At 39.9% G+C, this 21352-nt stretch overlaps 1 protein-coding gene across 12 annotated transcripts in view; it reads left to right on the forward strand.

Moving 5' to 3' along the window:
• Cep192 (centrosomal protein 192) overlaps nucleotides 1–21352 on the forward strand; it is a 111002-nt gene that overhangs the window by 69207 nt on the left and 20443 nt on the right. For 11 of the 12 annotated variants that reach the window (XR_013429861.1, XM_078030481.1, XM_078030485.1 and 8 more), the window contains 13 exons: nucleotides 4084–4209; nucleotides 4379–4522; nucleotides 4636–4699; nucleotides 5121–5260; nucleotides 5354–5446; nucleotides 5978–6096; nucleotides 6962–7138; nucleotides 11099–11189; nucleotides 11341–11517; nucleotides 14148–14408; nucleotides 14665–14780; nucleotides 16081–16190; nucleotides 18725–18875. Coding sequence is in view for 11 of the 12 variants with exons in the window: in XM_078030481.1 (XP_077886607.1) it covers nucleotides 4084–4209; nucleotides 4379–4522; nucleotides 4636–4699; nucleotides 5121–5260; nucleotides 5354–5446; nucleotides 5978–6096; nucleotides 6962–7138; nucleotides 11099–11189; nucleotides 11341–11517; nucleotides 14148–14408; nucleotides 14665–14780; nucleotides 16081–16190; nucleotides 18725–18875 (1769 nt within the window). In the remaining variant the exon portion in view is untranslated. Of the gene's footprint in view, nucleotides 1–4083; nucleotides 4210–4378; nucleotides 4523–4635; nucleotides 4700–5120; nucleotides 5261–5353; nucleotides 5447–5977; nucleotides 6097–6961; nucleotides 7139–11098; nucleotides 11190–11340; nucleotides 11518–14147; nucleotides 14409–14664; nucleotides 14781–16080; nucleotides 16191–18724; nucleotides 18876–21114; nucleotides 21156–21352 lie in introns of all 12 variants that reach the window. The other variant, XM_040270765.2, reaches the window with a different exon arrangement.

The following is a 21352-nucleotide window of genomic DNA, read 5'->3' on the forward strand; positions in this document are numbered from 1 at the left end:
CCTATTAGTACTAACATTAGGGTTAGTTTTCTAATTGTTTGCTTGTTTTAAATTGGTTGCTTATTTCTTGGATGTGGCTTATATTTTAATTTGTGTGCTTGGATTACTAGTTACATTTAACGTCTTTTTCTCTTTGTCGTTAACTATATTTGCTTTCCCTTTCTCTGCCCATTTTTCTTTTGTTTTGAAAGTATTGATTTTTTGTAGATGTTCCTTAAATTCTGGATTATAATTGTTTGCTAATTATTATGCTTTGTGGTTATTTTTTCCCATTCTTGTTCCTTTTCAACTTATTATCTTTAGTTGGGCTGAAATTTTAAATATAACATAGTCAGGTAGGACTCTATATACCAGATATAAAAATATCTCTGGGAATAGGGGGAGAATCTGGGTCCTGCTGTGTCCTTTTCTACATATTCTCTCCTTTCGGAAATGCATTATTACTTGAGTGGATATTAGTATGATATGTTTGAACAGTCATTTGGCATAATTGATGGTAAAAAAGGACATTGAAATTTAACCAGATTATGTAAGTAAATTATACACTAGCTTTTAAGTATCACTTTAAGAAGCAGTATGGTAAGTAAGCAGTGGGGGAAATCTTGAATATATGTGTATAGAATAAATAAAATCAAATATTCTGAACTGTGGTCCAGCTTAGTAGCAGAGCACTTGCCTAGGATGACAGGGCCTTGGGTATAATCTCCAGCACCACAAGAGCAAACAGCTGTTCTTTGTTATATGAATTAGTGCAGCTTGTAATAGTTTTCAGTGACAACATGACACATAGATGAAAAAGTGCTGTGGGAGTGAGCTTTCTGGACACCTATGGACAGCTCAGGAGCAGCTTCAGTGGTGGAGAAGCCCCTGCTGTTGTTGTTGCTGGGCTCAGTTTGGGTGCCTTCACCTTCTGAGTAGGATCCTCCTCCCACGGATGATGGCAGCCTTCACTCTCACGTCTCTGGGCCTCTGAAGGGATGTCACCTGACTTGGTGGAGGGATTGGCAGTTCCCCCTGCCTCTCACCCCACCCTCCCCTTCTCTTTGGCTTACTTTGCTCTTTCACTGGACACCTTTCATCATCTGACAGCATAAGTCATCACTAAGTTATAGCCTCTGTTCCTTGTGTGTTGTTGCTGTCTACCCTCTTTGCCCTACTAGAGTGTGAGCCCCTTGTGGGCAGCATCTGTATTTCTGTTGTTCATATCCAGAATGTGCCTGGCACACAGGGGCTTGATTAATATTTTTTGAGCTCTAGATTCAAATCAGAAGTACAGATAGCAATATTTCTAAATTATATGGTTTTTAGAATATTGTATTTCATAGGTACATCCCAGAACCAGGGAGTGTAATTAGCTAGCTGTTTGATCCACATTGCTGAAGTTTGTGTACTAAAGTTGCCTAGAAAGTCTTTAAATGCTTTTGTGGTTTCCAGCTGTGTGGGGGTGTTGGGATGCCCCCCTTCCTTTTTGTGCTCAAATACAAGATGGAGATCATCTGAAGCCCGTGTGTGTTCAGTCCTGCTGCTCCTACCTGTCTAAAAGACACGTGGTTCTTCTCTTCAGTCCTGAGTGCATATGTGTCCTGGAGCTCTTTTCCTTTCCCTGTGTCCTTGCCAACACGTTGGTTAGCTTAGACTTTCAGCTTCTGAGAGAGGTGGCTGTAGATTTGGGATTTCTCCCATATGGAGAATTATAATTTCTATCAGTTTTGTCTTTGGTGTCCTGCAGCTGTATTGTCACATGTGTTTTAGGCTCAGAATTGCTTTATCTTTTACATGAAATGCTTCCTTTTAAGCAGCAATGCTTTTTTTATCAGTTCTGTATTAAAGTCTCTTTTGTCTGGAGTTAATATTTCTATCATCTTTTGTTAACTAATTTATTTTTTTAAAAAATATTTTTATTAGTTGTTGATGGATATTTATTTATTTATTTATTTATATGTGGTGCTGAGAATTGAACCCTGTGCCTCATACATGCTAGGCAAGAGCTCTACCACTGAGCCCCAGCCCCAGCCCCAGCCCCTTGTTAACTAATTTCTTATATATCTATTTCCATCTCTCTATTTTTCAGTATGCAGCATATATTTTATTATGGTACCTTTTAAAAATTCAAAGTGTTTTTCTTGCCCTTCTTTGGTCTAGTTTTGGAAATTATACATTTTATTTCTATTTTTATCACATTGGTTACCTAGGTCTAAAGCTAATCAGGAGTGCTGTTCTATCCCCCAAACAATACACTTTGATCGTTTTAGCACTCATCTTTTTCTTACTGTTTTTAATTTTCTAGTTCCAAATAGCTTTTTATATCTCAACATTAAGATATAATAGGTCAATCCAGCTGTGCATACATTGGTTTTGCTCACCATTGCTTTATGAATATTCTGCTTTCCCCTCCATCATGGATCCTGTTGTATATCTGTATTTAAGATGAACTTGTACAGATGTGCCTCAGTTTACAATGGGGTTGTATCTTGATAAACTCATCATAAGTGGAAAATATTATAAATGGAAAGTGCATTTAATACCTCAAACCTACCAAATATTATAGCTGAGTCTAAGCTACCTTAAACTACTCAGAGCACTTACCTTAGCCTGCAGCTGGGCAGAACTATCTAGCATAGAGCCTATTTTCTACTCGTGTCAGCTCTCTCATGAATACAGATGCAGTGTGCTCTGGGTATACTGTCACTGTTTCTTTTTGTGGCCACGTGGCTTAGAGGAGCCATAGTAGGCTACCACTGCCCGGCACTGAGAGACCACTGTGTTTCCCTAGCCCTAATAAAGTCAGGGACCCTCTAGTTTATTTCAGGTTCTGGAGGTACTGGTGCTTCTGTTAATTATTTACTTATTATTTTTTTTAGTCTTCTTGATTATTTTCTTCACGTGGCTTCTGATTTTTTTAATTGATACTTGCAAGTTTTAACATAAGCGCACATTCATTTAGGCTGCTTTTGCTGTAGGGGGCCCACGTTGCCCTGGTCTTTGGAGTACTCCTGGAGATCATGTTGCAGAGTCTCAGGAGCTGGGGCTCCTCAGGCCCAAGTTCAGGTTTTCCTGTTCTCCATGTGATTCTTCAGGCACCCCCATGCCTAGACAGGCCCCCTGGTATTTTTCCAGGCATGGGATCAGAATTTTTTCCAGTTCCCTTTTAATTTCTAAAAAGGACACTTCTTTTAATTTTGGGGCTTTTTGCATGAAGTTCAATTTCCATTCTGTCCCACCCTGCCCCCAGCAAGCAAGCTTGAAGTCCTGTCTTCCAAGGGTATTAAAGCTCAACCATCTTGGGGTTGACTCTGGACCCCAGACCCTCATGGGACACCAGAGTCAGTTCCCTCCCACTGAGCAGTCTGCCTTTGGTTTTCTTGTATTTTATGTTTGATTAGATAAAAAAAAGAAAGAAAAAAAGTGTTAAATATTGCCCAGCATTTCTATATAGGTCAGGCTATGAGCATCTACTAGGTGTCCTTCCACGTTTGAAAAAGTCTGTGTTGTCATGTAGTAAGCACCTGCTTTAAACTTTTGATATATCTAGCTAAATGTCATTTTAAATATTTTCATAGTATCAGAAGTCTGGATGCAATCTGAAAATACTAAGATATTCATGATAGTTTTTTTAAAAATATCTTTATTGTATTTGTTTATTTATCTATTTACTTTTTATGTGGTTGCTGAGGATCAAACCCAGGGCCTCACAAGTGCTAGGCAAGCACTCTACTGCTGAGCCACAACCCCAGGCCTTCATGATAGTTTTGAACTGAGAAGTATATATTCTAAGAATTGAATTCATTGAAGGGAGATTTATATACTTTATAAAATTCTCATTTTCTCTTAAGATCCAGTAGTTTTTTCAGAATAGCAGCAGCTAATCTTAGGAATTTATGTACATGAACTCCCTAAAAAGAAGAATTTAACATTTAGTTTTGTTGAAAATAAGCAATTATAAAATAGCTTAGGAAAAACTTAGGTCTAAATTCACTTTCAACATTGAGTAGTGACTGTGGTCAGAAGAGGCAGTGATATGTACATAAGGTATGGTCTTTATTCATGTATGTTTTTCATAAATCAGTTTTTTCTCATACTTAGGTAGAAACAGAAGAGAAAGGTGTTCTTAATTTTGGTGACTTGACTTATGGTGGCTGGAAGGCTCTACCGCTAAAGCTGATAAACAGGACACATGCCACTGTCCCGGTCAGACTGACCATTAATGCTGTGAGTATCAACAGAGTAGGAAACGTTACAGAGGACGTGGTTTGGAATTGTAGACTACTGATACCCTTGGCTGATTTTTTCTGGTGGAAGTAAATTGTGTTGTTGAGGGTTCTATTGCGAGAGATAGTGCTGTGGCTTTACTGAACTTGACCCTTCTGTTTCTGAATAGAATGCCTTAGCCTGGTGCTGCTTCACCTTTTCCAAGGAACCCATCCATGCTTCTCTGAAAGCTGCTCCTTATGCCGATGTGATTGCTCAGCTGGCAGCCCCCTCTGTGGTCAGTCATGTGATGCCTGCCAATCAGGAAGGACAGGTAGGCTAGGCGGGTTGAGGACTGGCTCTTCTCTCATGAAGACTTTATTCTTATTTTAACTAGTATACACTAAAATAATAATAATAATTCTTTTTTTTTTTTCTGTTTTGTAGGATCCTGAATTTTTGATAATTTGGGTTCTTTTTCATAGTCCAAAGAAACAAATTGCTTCTTCAGGTATCACATTTGTACTTTGTGGGAATTACTTATATCTAAATAAACTATAAATTTCAAACTTATTTTCTCTCTCATTAAAAGTGACTATTTTGACAATTGTAAAGAATTTTATGTTTAGAAAATGGGCAGATGGTATGATATTTTGGGTCAAACCTGTGTATTTATGGGTAACCCAACCAAATGTCACAGAAAACCTGTGGGGGAGTTCATCTCTCTCTCTCTCTCTCTCTCTCTCTCTCTCTCTCTCTCTCTCTCTCTCCACCCCCCCACCCCTTTCCAATCTTTTATGTTTCTCCTTTAATTCTTAAAAAAAAACTCTTGTCTAAATCTTCTTGTGTCCCCTAAGGGCATTGTGTTGGCTGATGAGGGCATTAGGATTAAATAACTCTAGTCTCTGAACTAAAAGAATGAACTTTTGTAGAGATTCTAGACCCTGCAGAAGAATTCTTGGCGAGAGTGGATATAGAAGTTGACAGCCCAAACCCTACGCCAGTTCTTAGCAGTGTGGGTCTCCGAGCAAGAGCAGGAGTGGCTCGAATCCATGCTCCTAGGGACTTACAGGTACCTCAGTTCCTGGCTGTCGCTGTTTTGTGTGCCGGCTGATGCACTGAATCAGGACCATTTTGTAAGCGTGGGTTTTGTCCTGTCCTTTAGACTGTGCACTTGCTGGCTGGTGTGAATTCCTCAACAAAGCAGTACCTGCCTTTGAAAAATGCTGGCAATATTGAAGTTTACTTAGATATCAAGGTAAGAGTTTCTTTCATTCGATCTCTCTTTTGACTGTAAAGATCTCACTTCTGAAGGCTGCAGGACTTCCTGTCCTGGCAGAGCCTAAGGGTCAAACTAGAGAATCGTCTGTTGTGAGAGCTGGGTGCCTCTGGCAGGCATCATGCCCCAGTGCTCTTGTGTCAGAGCCTGATGTCCTGAGTTCAAGAACTGGCTTCTGACTAGTGCTGAAAAAAATGTGTGTGTCATCTCGTGGTGAGATAGGATGGAGAAGATTGGTCCCCACGGTGGACGTGAGTTGAGACCTGTGGGTAGATCTGGGAGAGGGTGGAAGGACTGGGCTTTGGGGATAGAGGGGAGATAGGTTTGTTATGGAGGAAGAAGGAGAAAAAAATATATATTCTTCAAAAGAATAAATAAGTTGGGACAGTGATGGACAAGGAAGAAGGGACAAATAACCTGTCATAGTGAGTAGTGCACATAGGACAAGCTTGACTGAGGGTGGGCTGCACTTGGATGAGTCAACACTGAGGGATGGCTATGATTATTCAGGTCCCAGGACCAGGAAGTCACTTTTCAGTGGATCCAGAAAATTTATTCCTTAAGCCTGGTGAAGAACATGAAGTCCTAGTTTCATTTATGCCAAAGGATCCCAAGGTCTGTGAGGAAAGGTAAGGTGAACATACTTATGTGAAGCCCTTACTCATGTCACAACAGCCACTTGCTCCGACATACTTCACCTGGGGCCTGAATGCAGAAGTATGTGTCTGACTTCTCGTACCTGATAGAGCTCTACCTCTTTTTCTTTAAGCCTCAGATTTTTGTTGTTGTTGCAAAAAATCTTGTTTTAAACCAACTGAATAGAAATTAAGAAATTACTATTTTGAAGTATATTGTGACAAAAGTAAATGATAAAACATCAATATTGTTGTTTATCAATTTTGATGTTTCTCATTAATTTTTCTTTTTCTCCCAGGAAACCTTTAATTGACCTTGTTGCTTATTAATTTAGTACTATTTCCAGTCCCTTTTCCAGGCCTGTGTTTTTTTGGCCCCCAAATCATAAGCAAATATCAACTTATAGCCAGAATACCACTATTGTTTGTATTTGAACTTGAGTGCATAAACCTAGCTTAACACATACCACCTCTGAGACTCATTGCTTGCCACCTGCCTGGGGTGCAGTCTGCTGTTAGGACCCTGCAGAAGAAGAGAGCAATCTGGCTGCACCAGTGTGGAAGCTTGTATCTGGAATGCTTGCCCTAAACTCCCCTGGGCAAGTCCCTTCTGGGAAACTTTCCTGACTTCCCAAGTTTCTCATAAGTTGTATCCCCATAACACCATGACCGTCTCATGTCACCCCATGTGAAAGTGATTGTCCCCTTCCTCTGTCTGCACTCTTTTCTGGACTATGAGCTCTAACGGCAGGAATGTCATGGTACCCCTGGCACCTAGCTGTGTTTCTTGGATAAAGAAGCACTTAGAAAACAAAAGAACGGATACAGGACATTTGACATAGATTTTTCTCTTTATTAGGATCTTGAAAATATTTGTGCAGCCATTTGGACCCCAGTATGAAGTTGTGTTAAAGGGTGAGGTGGTTTCTTCAGGAGGTAACCCTCTGCTGCCAGGACCTTGTGCCTCAGATGTTCCATTGATCTTGTCCAACAGGCAGTTTCTGGCCTGGGGAGGTGTCCCACTCGGCAGAACACAGTAAGTGTGCACGTGGCCATCCACGTTGCTGAGGATTGCTGATTAATGTTGTTCTCTCCTGGGTGATTATGACCGTGTTATTGTTTCTAGAGTTGATAAAGCTATCTTATGTTCACTTAATCTTTCTACTCTGAATTTTCATGTTTGCAGTACAAAATTTTCCTCTTTTTAAAATACATCCCAAAGAAATAGGTTTGAGGTTTTTTTTTGGCTCTTCAGCAAATTTTCTGCTGATTACCAAATGTAAGCAGTTAAGAGCTTGTGGGTTTCTTCTGTGGAAAGGAAGGAAGGGAAAAGTAGAGATGTTATCAACTTGTTACAGTCTTGTTTGTGAATGTTTGGTGCTCCAGTGTTAAAGACTGCAAGGGGTCTCTAGTGGAGCAGATGCACACTGTTTAATCTCTGTCTTTGATTCTAAATAAATTTGTAAAGAAACAACTAGAAATACATAAATTAATACAACTATGAGAATAAAATTAAAACTAGTACACATCATAATTAAGATTAATTTGCATGTAATATATTTAGTATATTAAGTGTTTCCCTTTATAAACATAACAATATAATCAACTTTTCTTTTTACAAGCCTCAAATTAGTAAACAAATACTTATAATGACCTAATAATGACTAGCCTGAGTGTTTACTCTTCCATATTTTGTACTTTTGTGTTTTTCCTTAAATGTCTTACACATACGCTTCCATGGTACCTGAGAGATAAGAAACTCCTGGCTGAACTTCTACTCTGATTGTGAAGAAATTGTTTTTTAAAAACTTATTTCGTTAGTTCTGAAAGGGTCTGCTTGAACCTTTTCACTTGCAGAGTTCATCCATGCCTTAGTTGTCTCTGTCTTGTTACCAAAGCAGCTTTCAAAAAGACAAGTAAGATGAGAACAAGTGGAAAGTGACTCCTGTGGGAAGTAGGAGGAGGTGATGTACAAAGACAGGGAGAGCCCCAGTGCCTGCCGAGGCCCTGTGTGTCCCCACCCCTGGTGGGCTCAGGCCTGCGCTGACAATCTGCCCGCACTGTGGAGAACCACACCATCAGTTACCCGAATCCCAGTGTGCAGAAGTGAAGCACAGACTGGTTACTGCCTGGGAGAAGTATGACTCCTCCTGCCCCAGCTTTTGAGATGTATCTCCCCATAGATCTGTGCAGTACAGTGAATCTCACAGATAAACAGCAGATTCAGATACCATTTCCAGAGACCCCTCTCCCACTTAGTTGCTTCCATGTGGTCTGATAGTGGGGTGCCCAGGCATGGTACAGCAAAGCATTTATCTGGGCCTTGCCAGATCCATGTAATTGCAGCTTGAAATGGTTCAGGTCATTTCAAGAACGGGCAGTCTGTGTATTCTTCAAGCACCTCACGGTAGACATTTCTCTCAGCCAGGCTTTTGGCAGTTAATTTGAAGTAATGATCCCTCTCCAGCAGCTCTTTTGCTGCTGAGCATGTGTGTCCTTGTGCTTTTGCAGCCAGCTAGATTCAGAACTGAAGAATATGTTGAGAGCAAGGCTGAGCAAGGCCATGTGCCTGTCTAGAAAGCTCTTCTAGCTCTCTGCAGTTGAGCATGAACAGTGCCTACATGACAGAACGTCCCTTGCTTCCCCAGATGTTGACTTGTGGTCTGCTGTAATACACGTACACACAGTTGTTTGAGGTCCTTAAGTAAGTTCTGTGCTATGGAAGGCAACCAAAATCGTTTAACTGTACACTACAAACATCAAGACGAGGGATGCTACCTGACAACTGTACTTATTAATGCGCTTCTGAGTTAAGGTGGGGGCTGTAAAAGGCTAGTGTCCATTTTGACACACAGCTTTTCTCATAACTGATCTTATCTGTTAAGTCAAAAGGCAGAAAAAAGTTGAATCATTCTTGCACTGATCCTGAAGATTTTTCTGCCCTGTGAGAAAGGTTGTAATAAATAATCACTGTGGTAGGGATGGCTGTTCTTAAGATCCAGCCTCTCCTCAGATGCCATGCCTTCCTGAAACCTCACTTTCAGCTTACCAAAAGTCGAATTAATGTGTGCTGAGTTATTTTAAAATAAAAAATAGTTAAATTGGGACTGGGATTATGGCTCAGCGGGAGAGCGCTCACCTAGCATGTGAAAGGCCCTGGGTTCAATCCTCAGCACTACATAAAAATAAAAATAAAGATATTGTGTCCAACTACAACTAAAAAATATATTTAAAAAAATAACTATAAAAAATTAGTTAAATTGAATACGAGCAGTGTGTTGCCCGTGCTTTTGTCCTTGTCACTGGTGTTTCTGCCCTAGTGTCTTCCTGAGTGAGAGGCCTTCAGACTCTCCTCGATTCATGGCTTCGTTTCCTTATGGAGAGTTCTTGTGCTCTGACAGGTGCAGGGAGCTTCGATGCAGGAGTGTCCCTTACTTACAATAGTTGAGTAGATAAATTTGCCTCAACTGGAGGAATGTGCCAGTCCTGTGGGAACTGCTCTACCTGAGGCTGGTGAAAGCTGGGCTCTGAAAACAACATCCCAAGCGTTAGTGGACATGAAGCTAATAAGCACAAGGTATTTTGTGCTGCACTTAGTGAATCTGTGGATTCTGTAATTCTCCTCACCCCGTTTTTGTGTCCTACATAGAAAAAAAAGAGTTTTTCCATCACAAATGGTGCATGCTGCCCCTCTGTGAGGCTTTTATGATAGAATTCAGGATAAAGAGGCACATTTATTATCTGCTTAGAAAGGAAACTTCCTGTTTTTCCCCCCCCATGAAATGTCCTAGGAGGCAGCTGAGGCTGTGCTGAGAGGGGGCAGATCATGTGTCTGCTGGGACCCCCATGCCTCCCCTCTTGTAGGAGAAGGTCCTGTTGCAGAATGTGGAGTACAGAGGACAAATTAATAAATGATAATGTTGGGGAAAATGTGATTAAATTAATGGACTTCGCTTCTGTTGCAGAAAGGAATGATAATAAATTACAGTTGTATTTTCCAAGCATAGAATGATGCAAAGATAGTATTTAATATCAAATTTTGGATTCCTACTTAAAATCTTTATTTTTCCACAATCTGCTTATTCATTCTGGTTTCTTTCTTATATGTGTGCTTAAACACTTCAGTCCTTTAGATTTTTTCTCATTAATTTTTGTGAATTCCTTGAAGAATAAAGATATTAATCCTTTTTGTTTGTGGAATTCCTATTTTAAACTGGAAACCGAGTTCTCTTCCCCTCAACTTGATAACTCTACTTCTTAAAATAATAACTGTTTCTTTAAAAATTAAAAAATAAGTAAAAATGAAAGCTTTACCAAGTAGCATTCCTCCAAGTCAGTCTTCCCTAGGCAACATAGCTATGGGTTGTTTTCCTAGGGGTGTGGACAGCTGGAGCTCAGTCTTTCCCTTTGAACACCAGGTGGACAAGGCCTAGACCACAGCTTCCATGTTGAACTGCTCATCTTCACATTTTGGGTGAAGTAGGACTTGGCCCACATACTCAGTATTCCCCAATGGAGAGGCAAGTCACATGGTTTCAGAAATTCAAAGGGTTTCCTGCCAGCCAGCTGTTACTCACATGTTTATTTTCCTTGCAGTGGAACTTTTTAAAAGCAGGATGAATTCAGCACACTGCTAGGAGCACTTGTTTGCCTGAAAGCTAAATTGAGCCAGATATTCCCCTTAGCTGTGGCATTGACTTAATGACTCAATTTCTTCAGTGATGTTCATTGATTTTTTTTTTATAAGGCAGACAATATGACAGAGAATAAGGCCCGCTAAAGAGCTGTAATTGGAGAGAGATTAAGCCAAAAAGCTCATCTGCTAAGGTGACCCCCACGCCTTCTGTTTTCAGAAGCGAGGGCCCAAGACTGTGAGGACGACACTGGCCTGCTAAGATGGTGTATGCCACCAGCCCAGGTCTGCAGATGCCATGGTTGGTTTTGACTGGCTTTATTTTTGATAGTTGTAGCATTTGAAACATGTAATTGTTTCCAGACTTCAGAAGCTGGCATTGAGAAGTAACTCCACATCCATGGCCCAGCACTTGCGGCTGCTTATCAAAGGACAGGACCAGGACTGCTTTCAGGTCTGTAGAATGCATGGCCTTTGTTTTGCCCTGTGTTTTGTCTCCATCCAGACAGTCACATATGCAGGCAGGTTTTTTACATTTTGTATTAGTAGTGTGTTTTGTTTGTGCTACTATTTTGTTTTATGCAGTGATTATTTTTAAATTATAGCTTCAGAACACTTTTGGCTTAGAAGAGCGATTGACCAGTAACTGTGAGATCAGAATGCAGCCAAAAGAAGACATTGTAATCTCAGTATTATTTGCACCTACTCGGTTATCTTGTATGTTGGCTAAACTGGAAATCAAACAGCTTGGAAATCAATCACAGCCAGGCATTAAGTTCATGGTAAGATAACTCCATTGCTTCTTTCCTCACAAGCAGTTTTTGACAAGTTGTAACTATTGGTTGGCAAGTTATATCATCCATCTTTTACAAGCAAGTTAGGGACAATTGTCAAGTTATAAAAGCAACCAATTAAGTATTTGTATTTTCTAACGTTTTTAGGTGTCATTTCAGTTTGAGGATTTTGAAATGATTCTGACTTTTTAGGAACACATTTTTTGGTAAATCCAGGTAGAGCTTTGTTTAAGATACTGACTTTCCAAGTAAATTTTTATCTTTTCAATTGGGCAAAAATACTAAAAAATTTTTTAAAAAGATAAAAAATTTTTATCTTTTCAATTGGCAGTCTGTCTGGTCTGCTGTAACCAAATGGGTAAATTTATAAACATTTAAATTTGATCGAGGTGTCAGCAGATTCATTGTCTTCAGAGGGTTGCCGTCTGCTTCAGACATGGTGCCATCATGTTGGGTCTTCACATGATGAAAGGAGCAAGGACACTCACTTTGTATTTGTTTTATTTACTTATTTTTCTTGTGGTACTAGGGTGGATCCTAGGGCCTGGTGCATGCGAGGCAAGTTCTCCACCACTGAGCTATATCTCTGTACTGCCTTCATCCGCTTTTTAATGAGGGCACTATTCCCATTTTCAAGGACAGGGCCCTCACGTAATTCAGACACTTCTGAAAGGACCTCACCTCTTAACACTATCATTTGGAGATTGTTTCAACATTCAAATTTGTGGGGACACTGACCTTCAGACCATAGCAAATATCTATTGATAGAATTGCTAGACTCTTTTGTAAATATAGAGATACAAGGACAAGTTTTTAGATTTTGCCTATTCCCAGCATAATTTTTAAAAGCGATTTGAGGCTGTTTACATAACTACATTCAGAGCAACTAGAGATAAAAGGAATAAATTATTGAGGAAAGAAAATAAGAGCCTAATAGTCAGTGCAACTTGAGCTGCATGCTATTGCACACCTTCACACCGCACAGTCACCTGGCAGTGGGGCTGGGACCGCCAGCCACAGAGGGCATGTGATGATTACAGGATTGGCCAGGATAGCTTTGTTTGACTCTGGCATTGACTTCTTCTGTGTGGAGTCACTTGATTGGCCCCACGGTGGGCAGAATTGTTTAAAGACCTAAGAGGTTGTTTTTAAACATGGCATCTGTAAATGTGACAAAACACTATGTACCTGAGTGCATAGCTCTCTAATAATTTGGTTTCATGTAAAGATAAAATTTGGTTAGTGGAGAAGACCAAATGGGCTGTGTTTTAAGGTTATCCTGATTATTTTTTGAATAGTTTTCAGGTTTACTAGCCAATGTTTGAGGTTATTAGTGAAGAAGATTCCCTAGAGAACTAATAACTGGTGATTTAGGGTAGAACCATTTGATTTGACAGTCACCAAGCCCATGTTTGGGTTTGACATACTCTTAAAGAAACCCAGGGTCCTTGTGGGGTTTCTACTAAAGTCAGTGACCACCTCGTCTTTTCACAGAGGTGGGCTGAGTAGGGCTCCCCGGGGACTTTATTTCACAGGAGCATCAAGACCATGAACAGGGTGTGTGGACGACACTTCATTGACACTTCTCCCCTGGACAAGGGAATCCAGGGAGCCATCCCTGTCTGTCACTTAGACTCACCGTGAGTCAGTCCCTTCACTTTCTCTGACATGCAGCAACTTGTCATCCCAGTTTTTTTTTTGCAGAATTATTTAGTAGTTGAAAGAATTATGCAATAATACTCACATACCCTACCACTTAGATTGTAAAATCATATTTCACTCTATGTCTCTTTCCCGTATTTAACCATCTATCAGTTCATCTTTTTTTTTTTTGGATACCGGGAATTGAACTTGGGGGCACTCCACCTCTGAGCCACATCCCCAGCCCTGTTACCTAATGTAGCTATCAGTTAATTTTTTAATTATTAGAGAGCTATGCACTCAGGTACATAGTGTTTTGTACATAGTATTTTGTATTTTAATTAGGCACAGGATCTCACTGAGTTGCTTAGAGCCTCGCTGTTGCTGAGGCTAGCTTTGAATTCGAAATCCTCCTGTCTCAGCCTCTCAAGCCACTGGGATTACAGGCATCCGTCACCACACTCGGCTGTTGCAGTTCATCTTTTTTATGCATTTCAGGGTAAATTACAAATATCAGTATGTTGAACCCTAAAAACTTCTTAAGCAAACATGTCTACTCTAATCCTTGGATCATTCCTCTGTCATCTAGGCTTGGCTTTTGTAACAGTGAAATGATTATTTTTAACAGACTAAAGGGCATGTAATTTTGCAACTCTTTATTTTTCCTTTATGATAAGGTTTTTAGGGCCTGGGTTGTGGCTCAGTGGTAAAGAGCTTTCCTGGCACATGTGAAGCACTGGGTTTAATTGTCAGCACCACATAAAAAAAAAATAAAGGTATTGTGTCTGTCTACAACTAAAAAATATTTAATTAAAAAAACCAGATAAGGGGTTTATATAATGCTGGACTGGAAGTGGGGTAGGTAACTTCTAGCCCAAGTACGCAGAGACACATGAAATCATTCTGTATCATCTTCTGACTATAATTAAATCTGCTTTCTTACATAAAAATAATTTTGTATGTGTATATTCTTTTAGATACCTTTGTCTGGATATGGAGGAACAAGTAATCTTATTTTGGAAGGTGTTAAAAAATTAACTGATAGCTACATGGTAACAGTGAATGACTTAATACCTGGCAAAGAAAGTAAAGTTGTTGTTTCTGTCCGAAACACCGGCTCTCGGGCAGCTTTTGTCAAGGCAATAGGTTTTAAGGATTCTCAGAAAAAAGTTTTGCTGGATCCCAAAGTATTGAAGATTTTTCCAGATAAATTTGTGCTCAAGGAAAGAACACAGGAAGTAAGTACAAAAGTCTCTGCCCTAAAAAATTCAACTCATTTGTAGATTAATAATGCTGTATTTTATGGTCAAAAGCTAAAATAGTATTTGGAAGTAATGTAGGAGTTGAAGTGCTCGTCCAGTCTTCTTGGAAGTGCCACATGTATGCAGTTGTGTCTGTGTTGGACATTTAGGCTCCTAAGACTGTTTATCCAAAGTGAACTGACTTACTCAAGAAAAATACTTAATATTCACTTCTGATTTTTCTTGGCATTAGGATGTTACTATAATATATAATCCTCCAGACAGAAAGAATGACTGTAAAACTGCAACAGAACTGTCAACTATATACTTCTTTGGTGGAGATGAAATTTCCAGACAGCAGTATCGAAGGTAGATTGCTTCCTTTAGACAATGTTGGGAATTTTTCAGTGGAAATAATGAAGGTGTAAATGATATAATATTTGGGATTTTTAACATACTTCACTGTGTGCTAGTGAACTGGCAAGTGACAATAGATCAGTGTCAGAGATTTTAAGAACCACTGAGAGTATACTGCATAAACATACCAATTTGGAATATTTCTGGGAATTCTGTGAATTATTTGAAAGAATTATATTTTAGAAGTGTGTAAGATGTCTGAACTTCAAGCTGTTGAAAGCATGTACTTTTGTAGAATTTGATATATCTAAATATGGTTTACTAGGCTGAACTTCTGACAAATTTTAAGATGTTGATCTAGGACTAGGTGTGATTTAAACATAAGTTACATCCTTAGGTGTTAAATTCTGGAATATTTTATTATAAAATTCTGTTTCTTAGCCTGGAGGACCTGATTATGGGTCATGTGGCGCTCATGACACTCATCTCTTAGTAGAAGTCATTGGCTGCAGTATGACATGCAGTAAATACGCAGGTTTCCTTCCAGCCCTTTGTACTCTGCTTTGTTTTCTTCTCAAGATAGTTTGGGAAACAGTTTAATTTTTAATTTGTTCGGGCTCATTGGAATGTTTGATAACAAGTAGTTAGTGGTGACTTGCTATAGGATGCTGGAACAGGCCACATGTGAAAAGCTCACCTTGGAACCTTGGCTCTATTTATTATTGTAGAAATAGAAACTGACTTTTAGAGAAGTAAGATTGCCAAGTTTTCTGGATTTTTAAAATTTCTGTCCAGTGGGATATAGAAGTTGGTGTATTTGTTTCAAACCTTTCTTTGCCAAAAATTTACAGCAGTGAGATTTCCTTCAGTTATGAACATCTGGGAGTATTATAAAATAATTTACAGTTGAGTTTTCACTTCAGAGATCTCTAGAAGAGCCTAGAATAGGTATAGTTAAGTTTTTCCATGATCTTTTTCCCCCCATGTTCTTTTTTGGAGACAGATTTCTGACAAATTATTGTTATCATAAATAATGAAAATGTAAGAACTGAAAAGAATCTAATTTTACTATTCTTTTTATTCTTTCATTAGAGAGTTCTTGTTTTGGTATAAATCTTTAATGGAAGCTAGTGATTTTACTACCACATGTACTTTACAAAACAGATTTTTCTTTTAAAAGTACTTGTGTAGGGAATTAAAATATGAGATCTCTAAACTAATGTGATGTGCTGTTAGTAGGTCTTGCCAATGCATAAATGAAGAGACTATTTTAATACATCAAATTATTTTGAATAAAACTCTTCCCTGGCAGAGCCCTGTTGGATAACCCAGGGGTTGTAAGACAGATCCTTCCAGAACACAGCGTGCTGCACAGCGTGAATTTTGCTGAAGTGTTCCGAGATGAGATGCTAGTCAATGAAGGTAAGCGTCTCAGTGTGTCTTCAGTCTCTTGGTCACTTCATGATGTCATCTGCATCATGATGTGGCCAAAGAAGGAAGATGTTAATTGGATGTGTTATCAGGCTGAATTTGAGCCACAGCTGTGCTACAATGACTTGGAACAAATGGTGTCACTGAGACTTAGTTCTCATCTGTTGAGTTTCCCACTCGACAGATGGCATCTAGCTTCTCATCCATGGAGAGTTGTTCTGAGGATCGTGGAAGAGCTTTGCCTCATCAGTGTTAGTAATATGTCCCCACACATGTTCTGTGGGTAGGCTTGTGAACAGGGCAGAGCCATTGGTAAGCCCAGGTTATCTCATGTCATAAGTGTGAACTTATGGTCATGTTGAAGGCTGTGGGCTCCTGTGCCTACTGTAAGATTTATGAAGAATTTGATGGTAGCAAAACATTCAAAAAAGGCATGGGAACTGACTGTAATCTAGGTGGTGGGCCCTATTTGAGAAAAACAGTTAAAAATGTTTAATAATGTCTGCTCTCATATAAAATAAATTTTGTACCAAGATGTGCAAATGGTGTAAAAATATATGTACATATTTCCAACATAGTACTATTTATAAAAGAAGTAAGACTAGGCATTTAGGTTTAATTTTGCAGTTTTAAGTGGTATGAATATATAAATGACAGAAAACTCTTCATCTATTTAGGAAAGCATTATTTTAAAATTTTGTGTAATATGATCTCATTTTGACAAAAATTATATGTAAATATTCATGCAAATAAAATTGCAGGAGTTTGCTCTCCAAACTGAATATTAGGTGGTTTTTGTTGTGGTAGGATTTCAGGTGATAGCTTTTGCCCTTTATTTCCTAGTTTTTTAATGATGGAATTATTTCTGAAATATAGTACAGCAAAGGAAAAGGACATTTGTGCCTCTAAACAGGTGATATAGAATAGGCTGATCTTTTCCATAAATTAGGAGTCTAGTTCATCTGCTCCAGGGGATGGCAGGCATGGATTAGACAAAAGTGATACACAGATTTATAATGGACATGTATGTCCTCAGTGTGCCAAGGAGCAGGGCATGGAGAACAAACCTTGGTGGTGGAAGCTAAGGCAGGGCCATCTCTGCCAGTTCTGCCCTTCTTCTCTTCTCTAGGAAGGGTCCAAGTCAGAGCGGACCTGAGCTGTGCTTTGGCAAGGGAGCACAGACTCTAGTGATACTGCAGCGTGTTGAGCACCGAGGTCACAGGCAGGTAGCAAGGGCTTACACAAGCAGGATGGACACTTGCCTTTCAGGGTGTGGACAGCAGGATGTGTCCTGACCACAGGGCCAAGAATTGAAGCTTGCTAGAGCATGTTTAAGAATGCAGGAGAACACCAGGAGCGGCCTTCCATTGAGAATGAGGTGACCGAGGTGCTGATGGGGAGGGGCAGGCCTGGACAGGGAGCTGCCCATTCCACACTTCAAGAGGAGTGTGCTTTCAGGGTTGTCCAGGGACCCAGCCAAGCACTGCAGCAGCCCATCCAAGGTAGGGGAGAGCTGGGACTTTGGCCAGGTCTTTGGGACATCAGGTCTTTGGGACATCAACTCTCAGTACAGTGGTATGTTTATTGTCCACATGAATAAAGGCAGTAATCCCACATTTTCATGTTGGTGAGTGCCACACACTCCTGTGAGGACGCTGCAGTTGCACTTTTTGGATTACTTTAAGTGACATTTGCTTGTACATATTACAAGTATTGATGATAGTGATCTCACGTTTATAAACTGATTTATAGCAAATATTCTCATGATAGATTTTTAAATTTTTATAATCAAATACCTTGGCTAATATAATTTCCCATTTAAAATATATAATTTATAATGATTATCATATTTTGCATAAAATATAAGTACATTCTATAAAGTTTAATGTATATGAAAATTCAGCTGACCTAATCTAGAGGTGTTTTGTCTGAGTAGTATTTTATTGATCTGCAAATTTTTACTTAAACTAGGCGTGTTTCGTGTTTCTGGGTGCTCTGGTTGGCTGTCTGTGTGACCTTCACTTACATATTGTGCATTCTTAGCCCCTTTGTACTTCAGATTCCTCTTTTTGAGGAAGATATAATACCTACCTCAAAGAATTGTTCTGAAACTTTAGTTAATATAAATGGGCTAGAATGATGCCTGGCCCACAGTAAGTTTTATATAAATGTTGTTGTCATGTTCCAAAACATTTTTTGTTGAGAGGATCACAATACCACCTGAGAGAGGTTGTTACTCCAGATTATAATAGAGGAAACTAAAGCTCAGAGAGGTTAGTAACTTGCCAAAGGTCACAGAGCTAATGAGAAGCAAGGGTAGTAAATGTTCAACTCAGAGCCAGAGCCATCAACCACTGATGCTGAACTGCCTGTAATTTCATGCCAGCCTGTTGAATTAAAATCAGAATGTCACCTACCCCAACCTAGGAAAATAGCATTCTATGACTATTAGTATATAAACATGTATTTTGTGTTGTATTTATGTAATGATTGATGTAATTTCAAAATACTGTTTTCTTTTTCAGTGTATGATCTTCCCCAATGGCCTGTTGATATTCAACTCTTTTATGGAAACATGCGAAAAATTACCCTTTCAGTAATTGGAGAATTCAGAGATTCTGTCTCCTGCCATGAGTTTCTTCAGCCACCTTCTAAAGCTAACTTGGAATCTAAAAGGTAAAACAAATGTAACTCTGACCAGATTTGAGGATTGGTTTATAGTAGAACTGATGTTTTTCCCCTATACTTCTTTCAAAATGTTTATTTCACCTTTATTTTTTAGTTTAAGTTAAACATCATTTCAGACTTACAGGAAAGTTTAGAAAGAGAACAGAGAACTCAAACCCTGTCCCCAGTATCCCTCATTTGCAATTTACTGTATTCAGCAAACTTAGCCACTGAGGCACATCCTCAGCCCTTTCTTATTTATTTATTTATTTTAAATTTTGTGGTACCGGAAGTGAACCAGGGTCTTGTGCACATGAGCCCTCTATCAACTGAGCTCTGTCCCTAGTCCCTCACTAACTGCTCAGGGCCTCAGCCTCCTGAGTCGCTGGGATCCTGAGTGTGTGCCACCCTCCCTCGCTGCCTTGTCATCTTGATTTGAATAGATCTTTTTCCTGAATCATTAAGTGTGAGCTGTAGGCACGGTGACAGTAAGCCCTGAAGTTGCGAAACCACCCTCTGTGTAGTCATGGTAAACTCCACAGAATCAGAACATGTCATGCTAATACAGTGGTATCATTTAAGGATCCCATACACATTTCCCAGTTGTTAGAATAATATTCTCTATATTTAAATCAAACCACAAAGCAAAAAACTTCCTTTTTTTCTTTCCTCTGTGGTTCAAAGTTGAATCTGAGCTCACATGCCTCTGTACTGTCTCTCAGTATAGAAAGAGTTCTCCGTCCTTCCTCACCTTTCTCAAGTGAGCTACCAGGGTTGGGTTACCAAATCAGATCTGTGGATTCAAAAGACATTCGGCTTTACTAATAATTTTAGGCAAAGCCTGGGGAAGTCTGGAGCTGCCTATGGCACTTTCTAGATACTTTTTACAGCATTCATTTACCTGTGCTCTGGTTCAAGTTTTACACAAGTTTTCCAGGTTGGGCCTGTGGTCTTTGGATGACACGAATGGCAGCTATTCAAGCCTGAAAGTTCTGTTTTATACTTTGAAAATTATGTAACGTGATAGTTCTTCACAGGACTGTATCCATAAACCTGTAAGTTTCAGGTTTCCTTATCACAACACAGTTCTGGAGAGATCAGGTCTATCCTGTTAAGAGCCTTCCATAGATGAGCTGGGAGATCTGTCATTGGCAGGATTTCCAGATTTTTCCAAGTCACCTTTCATTTCTCTGAATTTTTGCTGGTGACATGGAGAAAACAGGCTCCAAGCTAGCTGTGATAACTCACCCTTGTCCTGCAGCGACTTTGAGGGTTGAGGCAGCCTCCAGACCTTACAGATTCAGGTCTCATGCTTGGCAGAACACCCGGGAAGTGCTGCTACTCTTTTTTTGGTGCGTTTTCTCAGGTGGTGCACAGTTCTGGTCTGTCCTGCTGCTCACGATATTTATCATGTAGTTGGAAATAGTGTCTCACACACCAGCTTTCTCATGCAGCTATACTCAGGAGATACTAAATTGACTTGTTGCTTAACATATTCTTCATATCCATCAATAGTAGCTGCCTGAGTCACACTGTTACTCTTACAGTCACCAAGGGATGATATTTAGAATTCTGTTGTTCTCCACTTATTAGCTGGCTTTGCATTCTGAGGAAGAGGTTTCGTGTCTTTATTCACTTACATTAGGATGGACTCAGGGGTTCCATGTTGTTCTTCACTGTCCTTGGATTTTATATCCGCCTCCCTGATCCCTTCCGTCTCTTTCTGGCTCCACACATGTTCTAGGCGCACCCCCCACTCCTCCACCAGCCCTAGGGCAGCTAATTCTCCTGGGGGGCATAGCTTCTTTCAGCAGAGACTGGCACGGGGAGCCAGGAGGTTGACTAGCGCTCACTCCTATGGTGTCACTGCCCTAGTCCGCACAGTGCGCAGAGCTCGTGTGTGAATCAACACACAGGTCCACCACAGCGATGCTGTTCCTGTTTGTAAATATGTTGAAGCCATGAGTTTTGCCAGACCCTACAATTCTGCTCTTGCCACAGTGCTCTTTTCCTGAACTCTGGACCCTTTTTCTCCAGTACCAAGGATCCTGTCCCTGTTATCCCTAGCATGTTTACCTTTTCCCTCCATCCCCTGCTGTTCACTGCTCTTTCTGGCACAAGGGCCGTCTTCCTGAGCCCAGTGCTGCCAATGAGTCCTGGCTGAGCCCCCGTGAGGGCTAGTGCTCCAGGGCCCTCCCACCTACCTTGCACCCTGGCCACCAGCCTGCTCTCTTTCCTGTTCTTTCAGTGCTGAACTTCATTCAGAGACATTCACGGGAAGACTTAAAGGTAATAGTTACATACGTTTAAAAATCACCTTGAAACTCTTTATTTTATGAGGAACTAATGCTTAATTAGCAAAAAAGTCAAGAATGTTAAATGTTGTTATGGTTTAAATATTGCTTCTGACTTGTGGCCAGTGCTGCATTGTTTTCTGGAGCTCTAGAGGTCTGTTCTATTTGTTTTTTGTCATACCGGGGATTGAA

This window comes from Ictidomys tridecemlineatus, chromosome 13 (assembly GCF_052094955.1).
Source record: "Ictidomys tridecemlineatus isolate mIctTri1 chromosome 13, mIctTri1.hap1, whole genome shotgun sequence".
In the NCBI taxonomy this organism is placed as follows: domain Eukaryota; kingdom Metazoa; phylum Chordata; class Mammalia; order Rodentia; family Sciuridae; genus Ictidomys; species Ictidomys tridecemlineatus.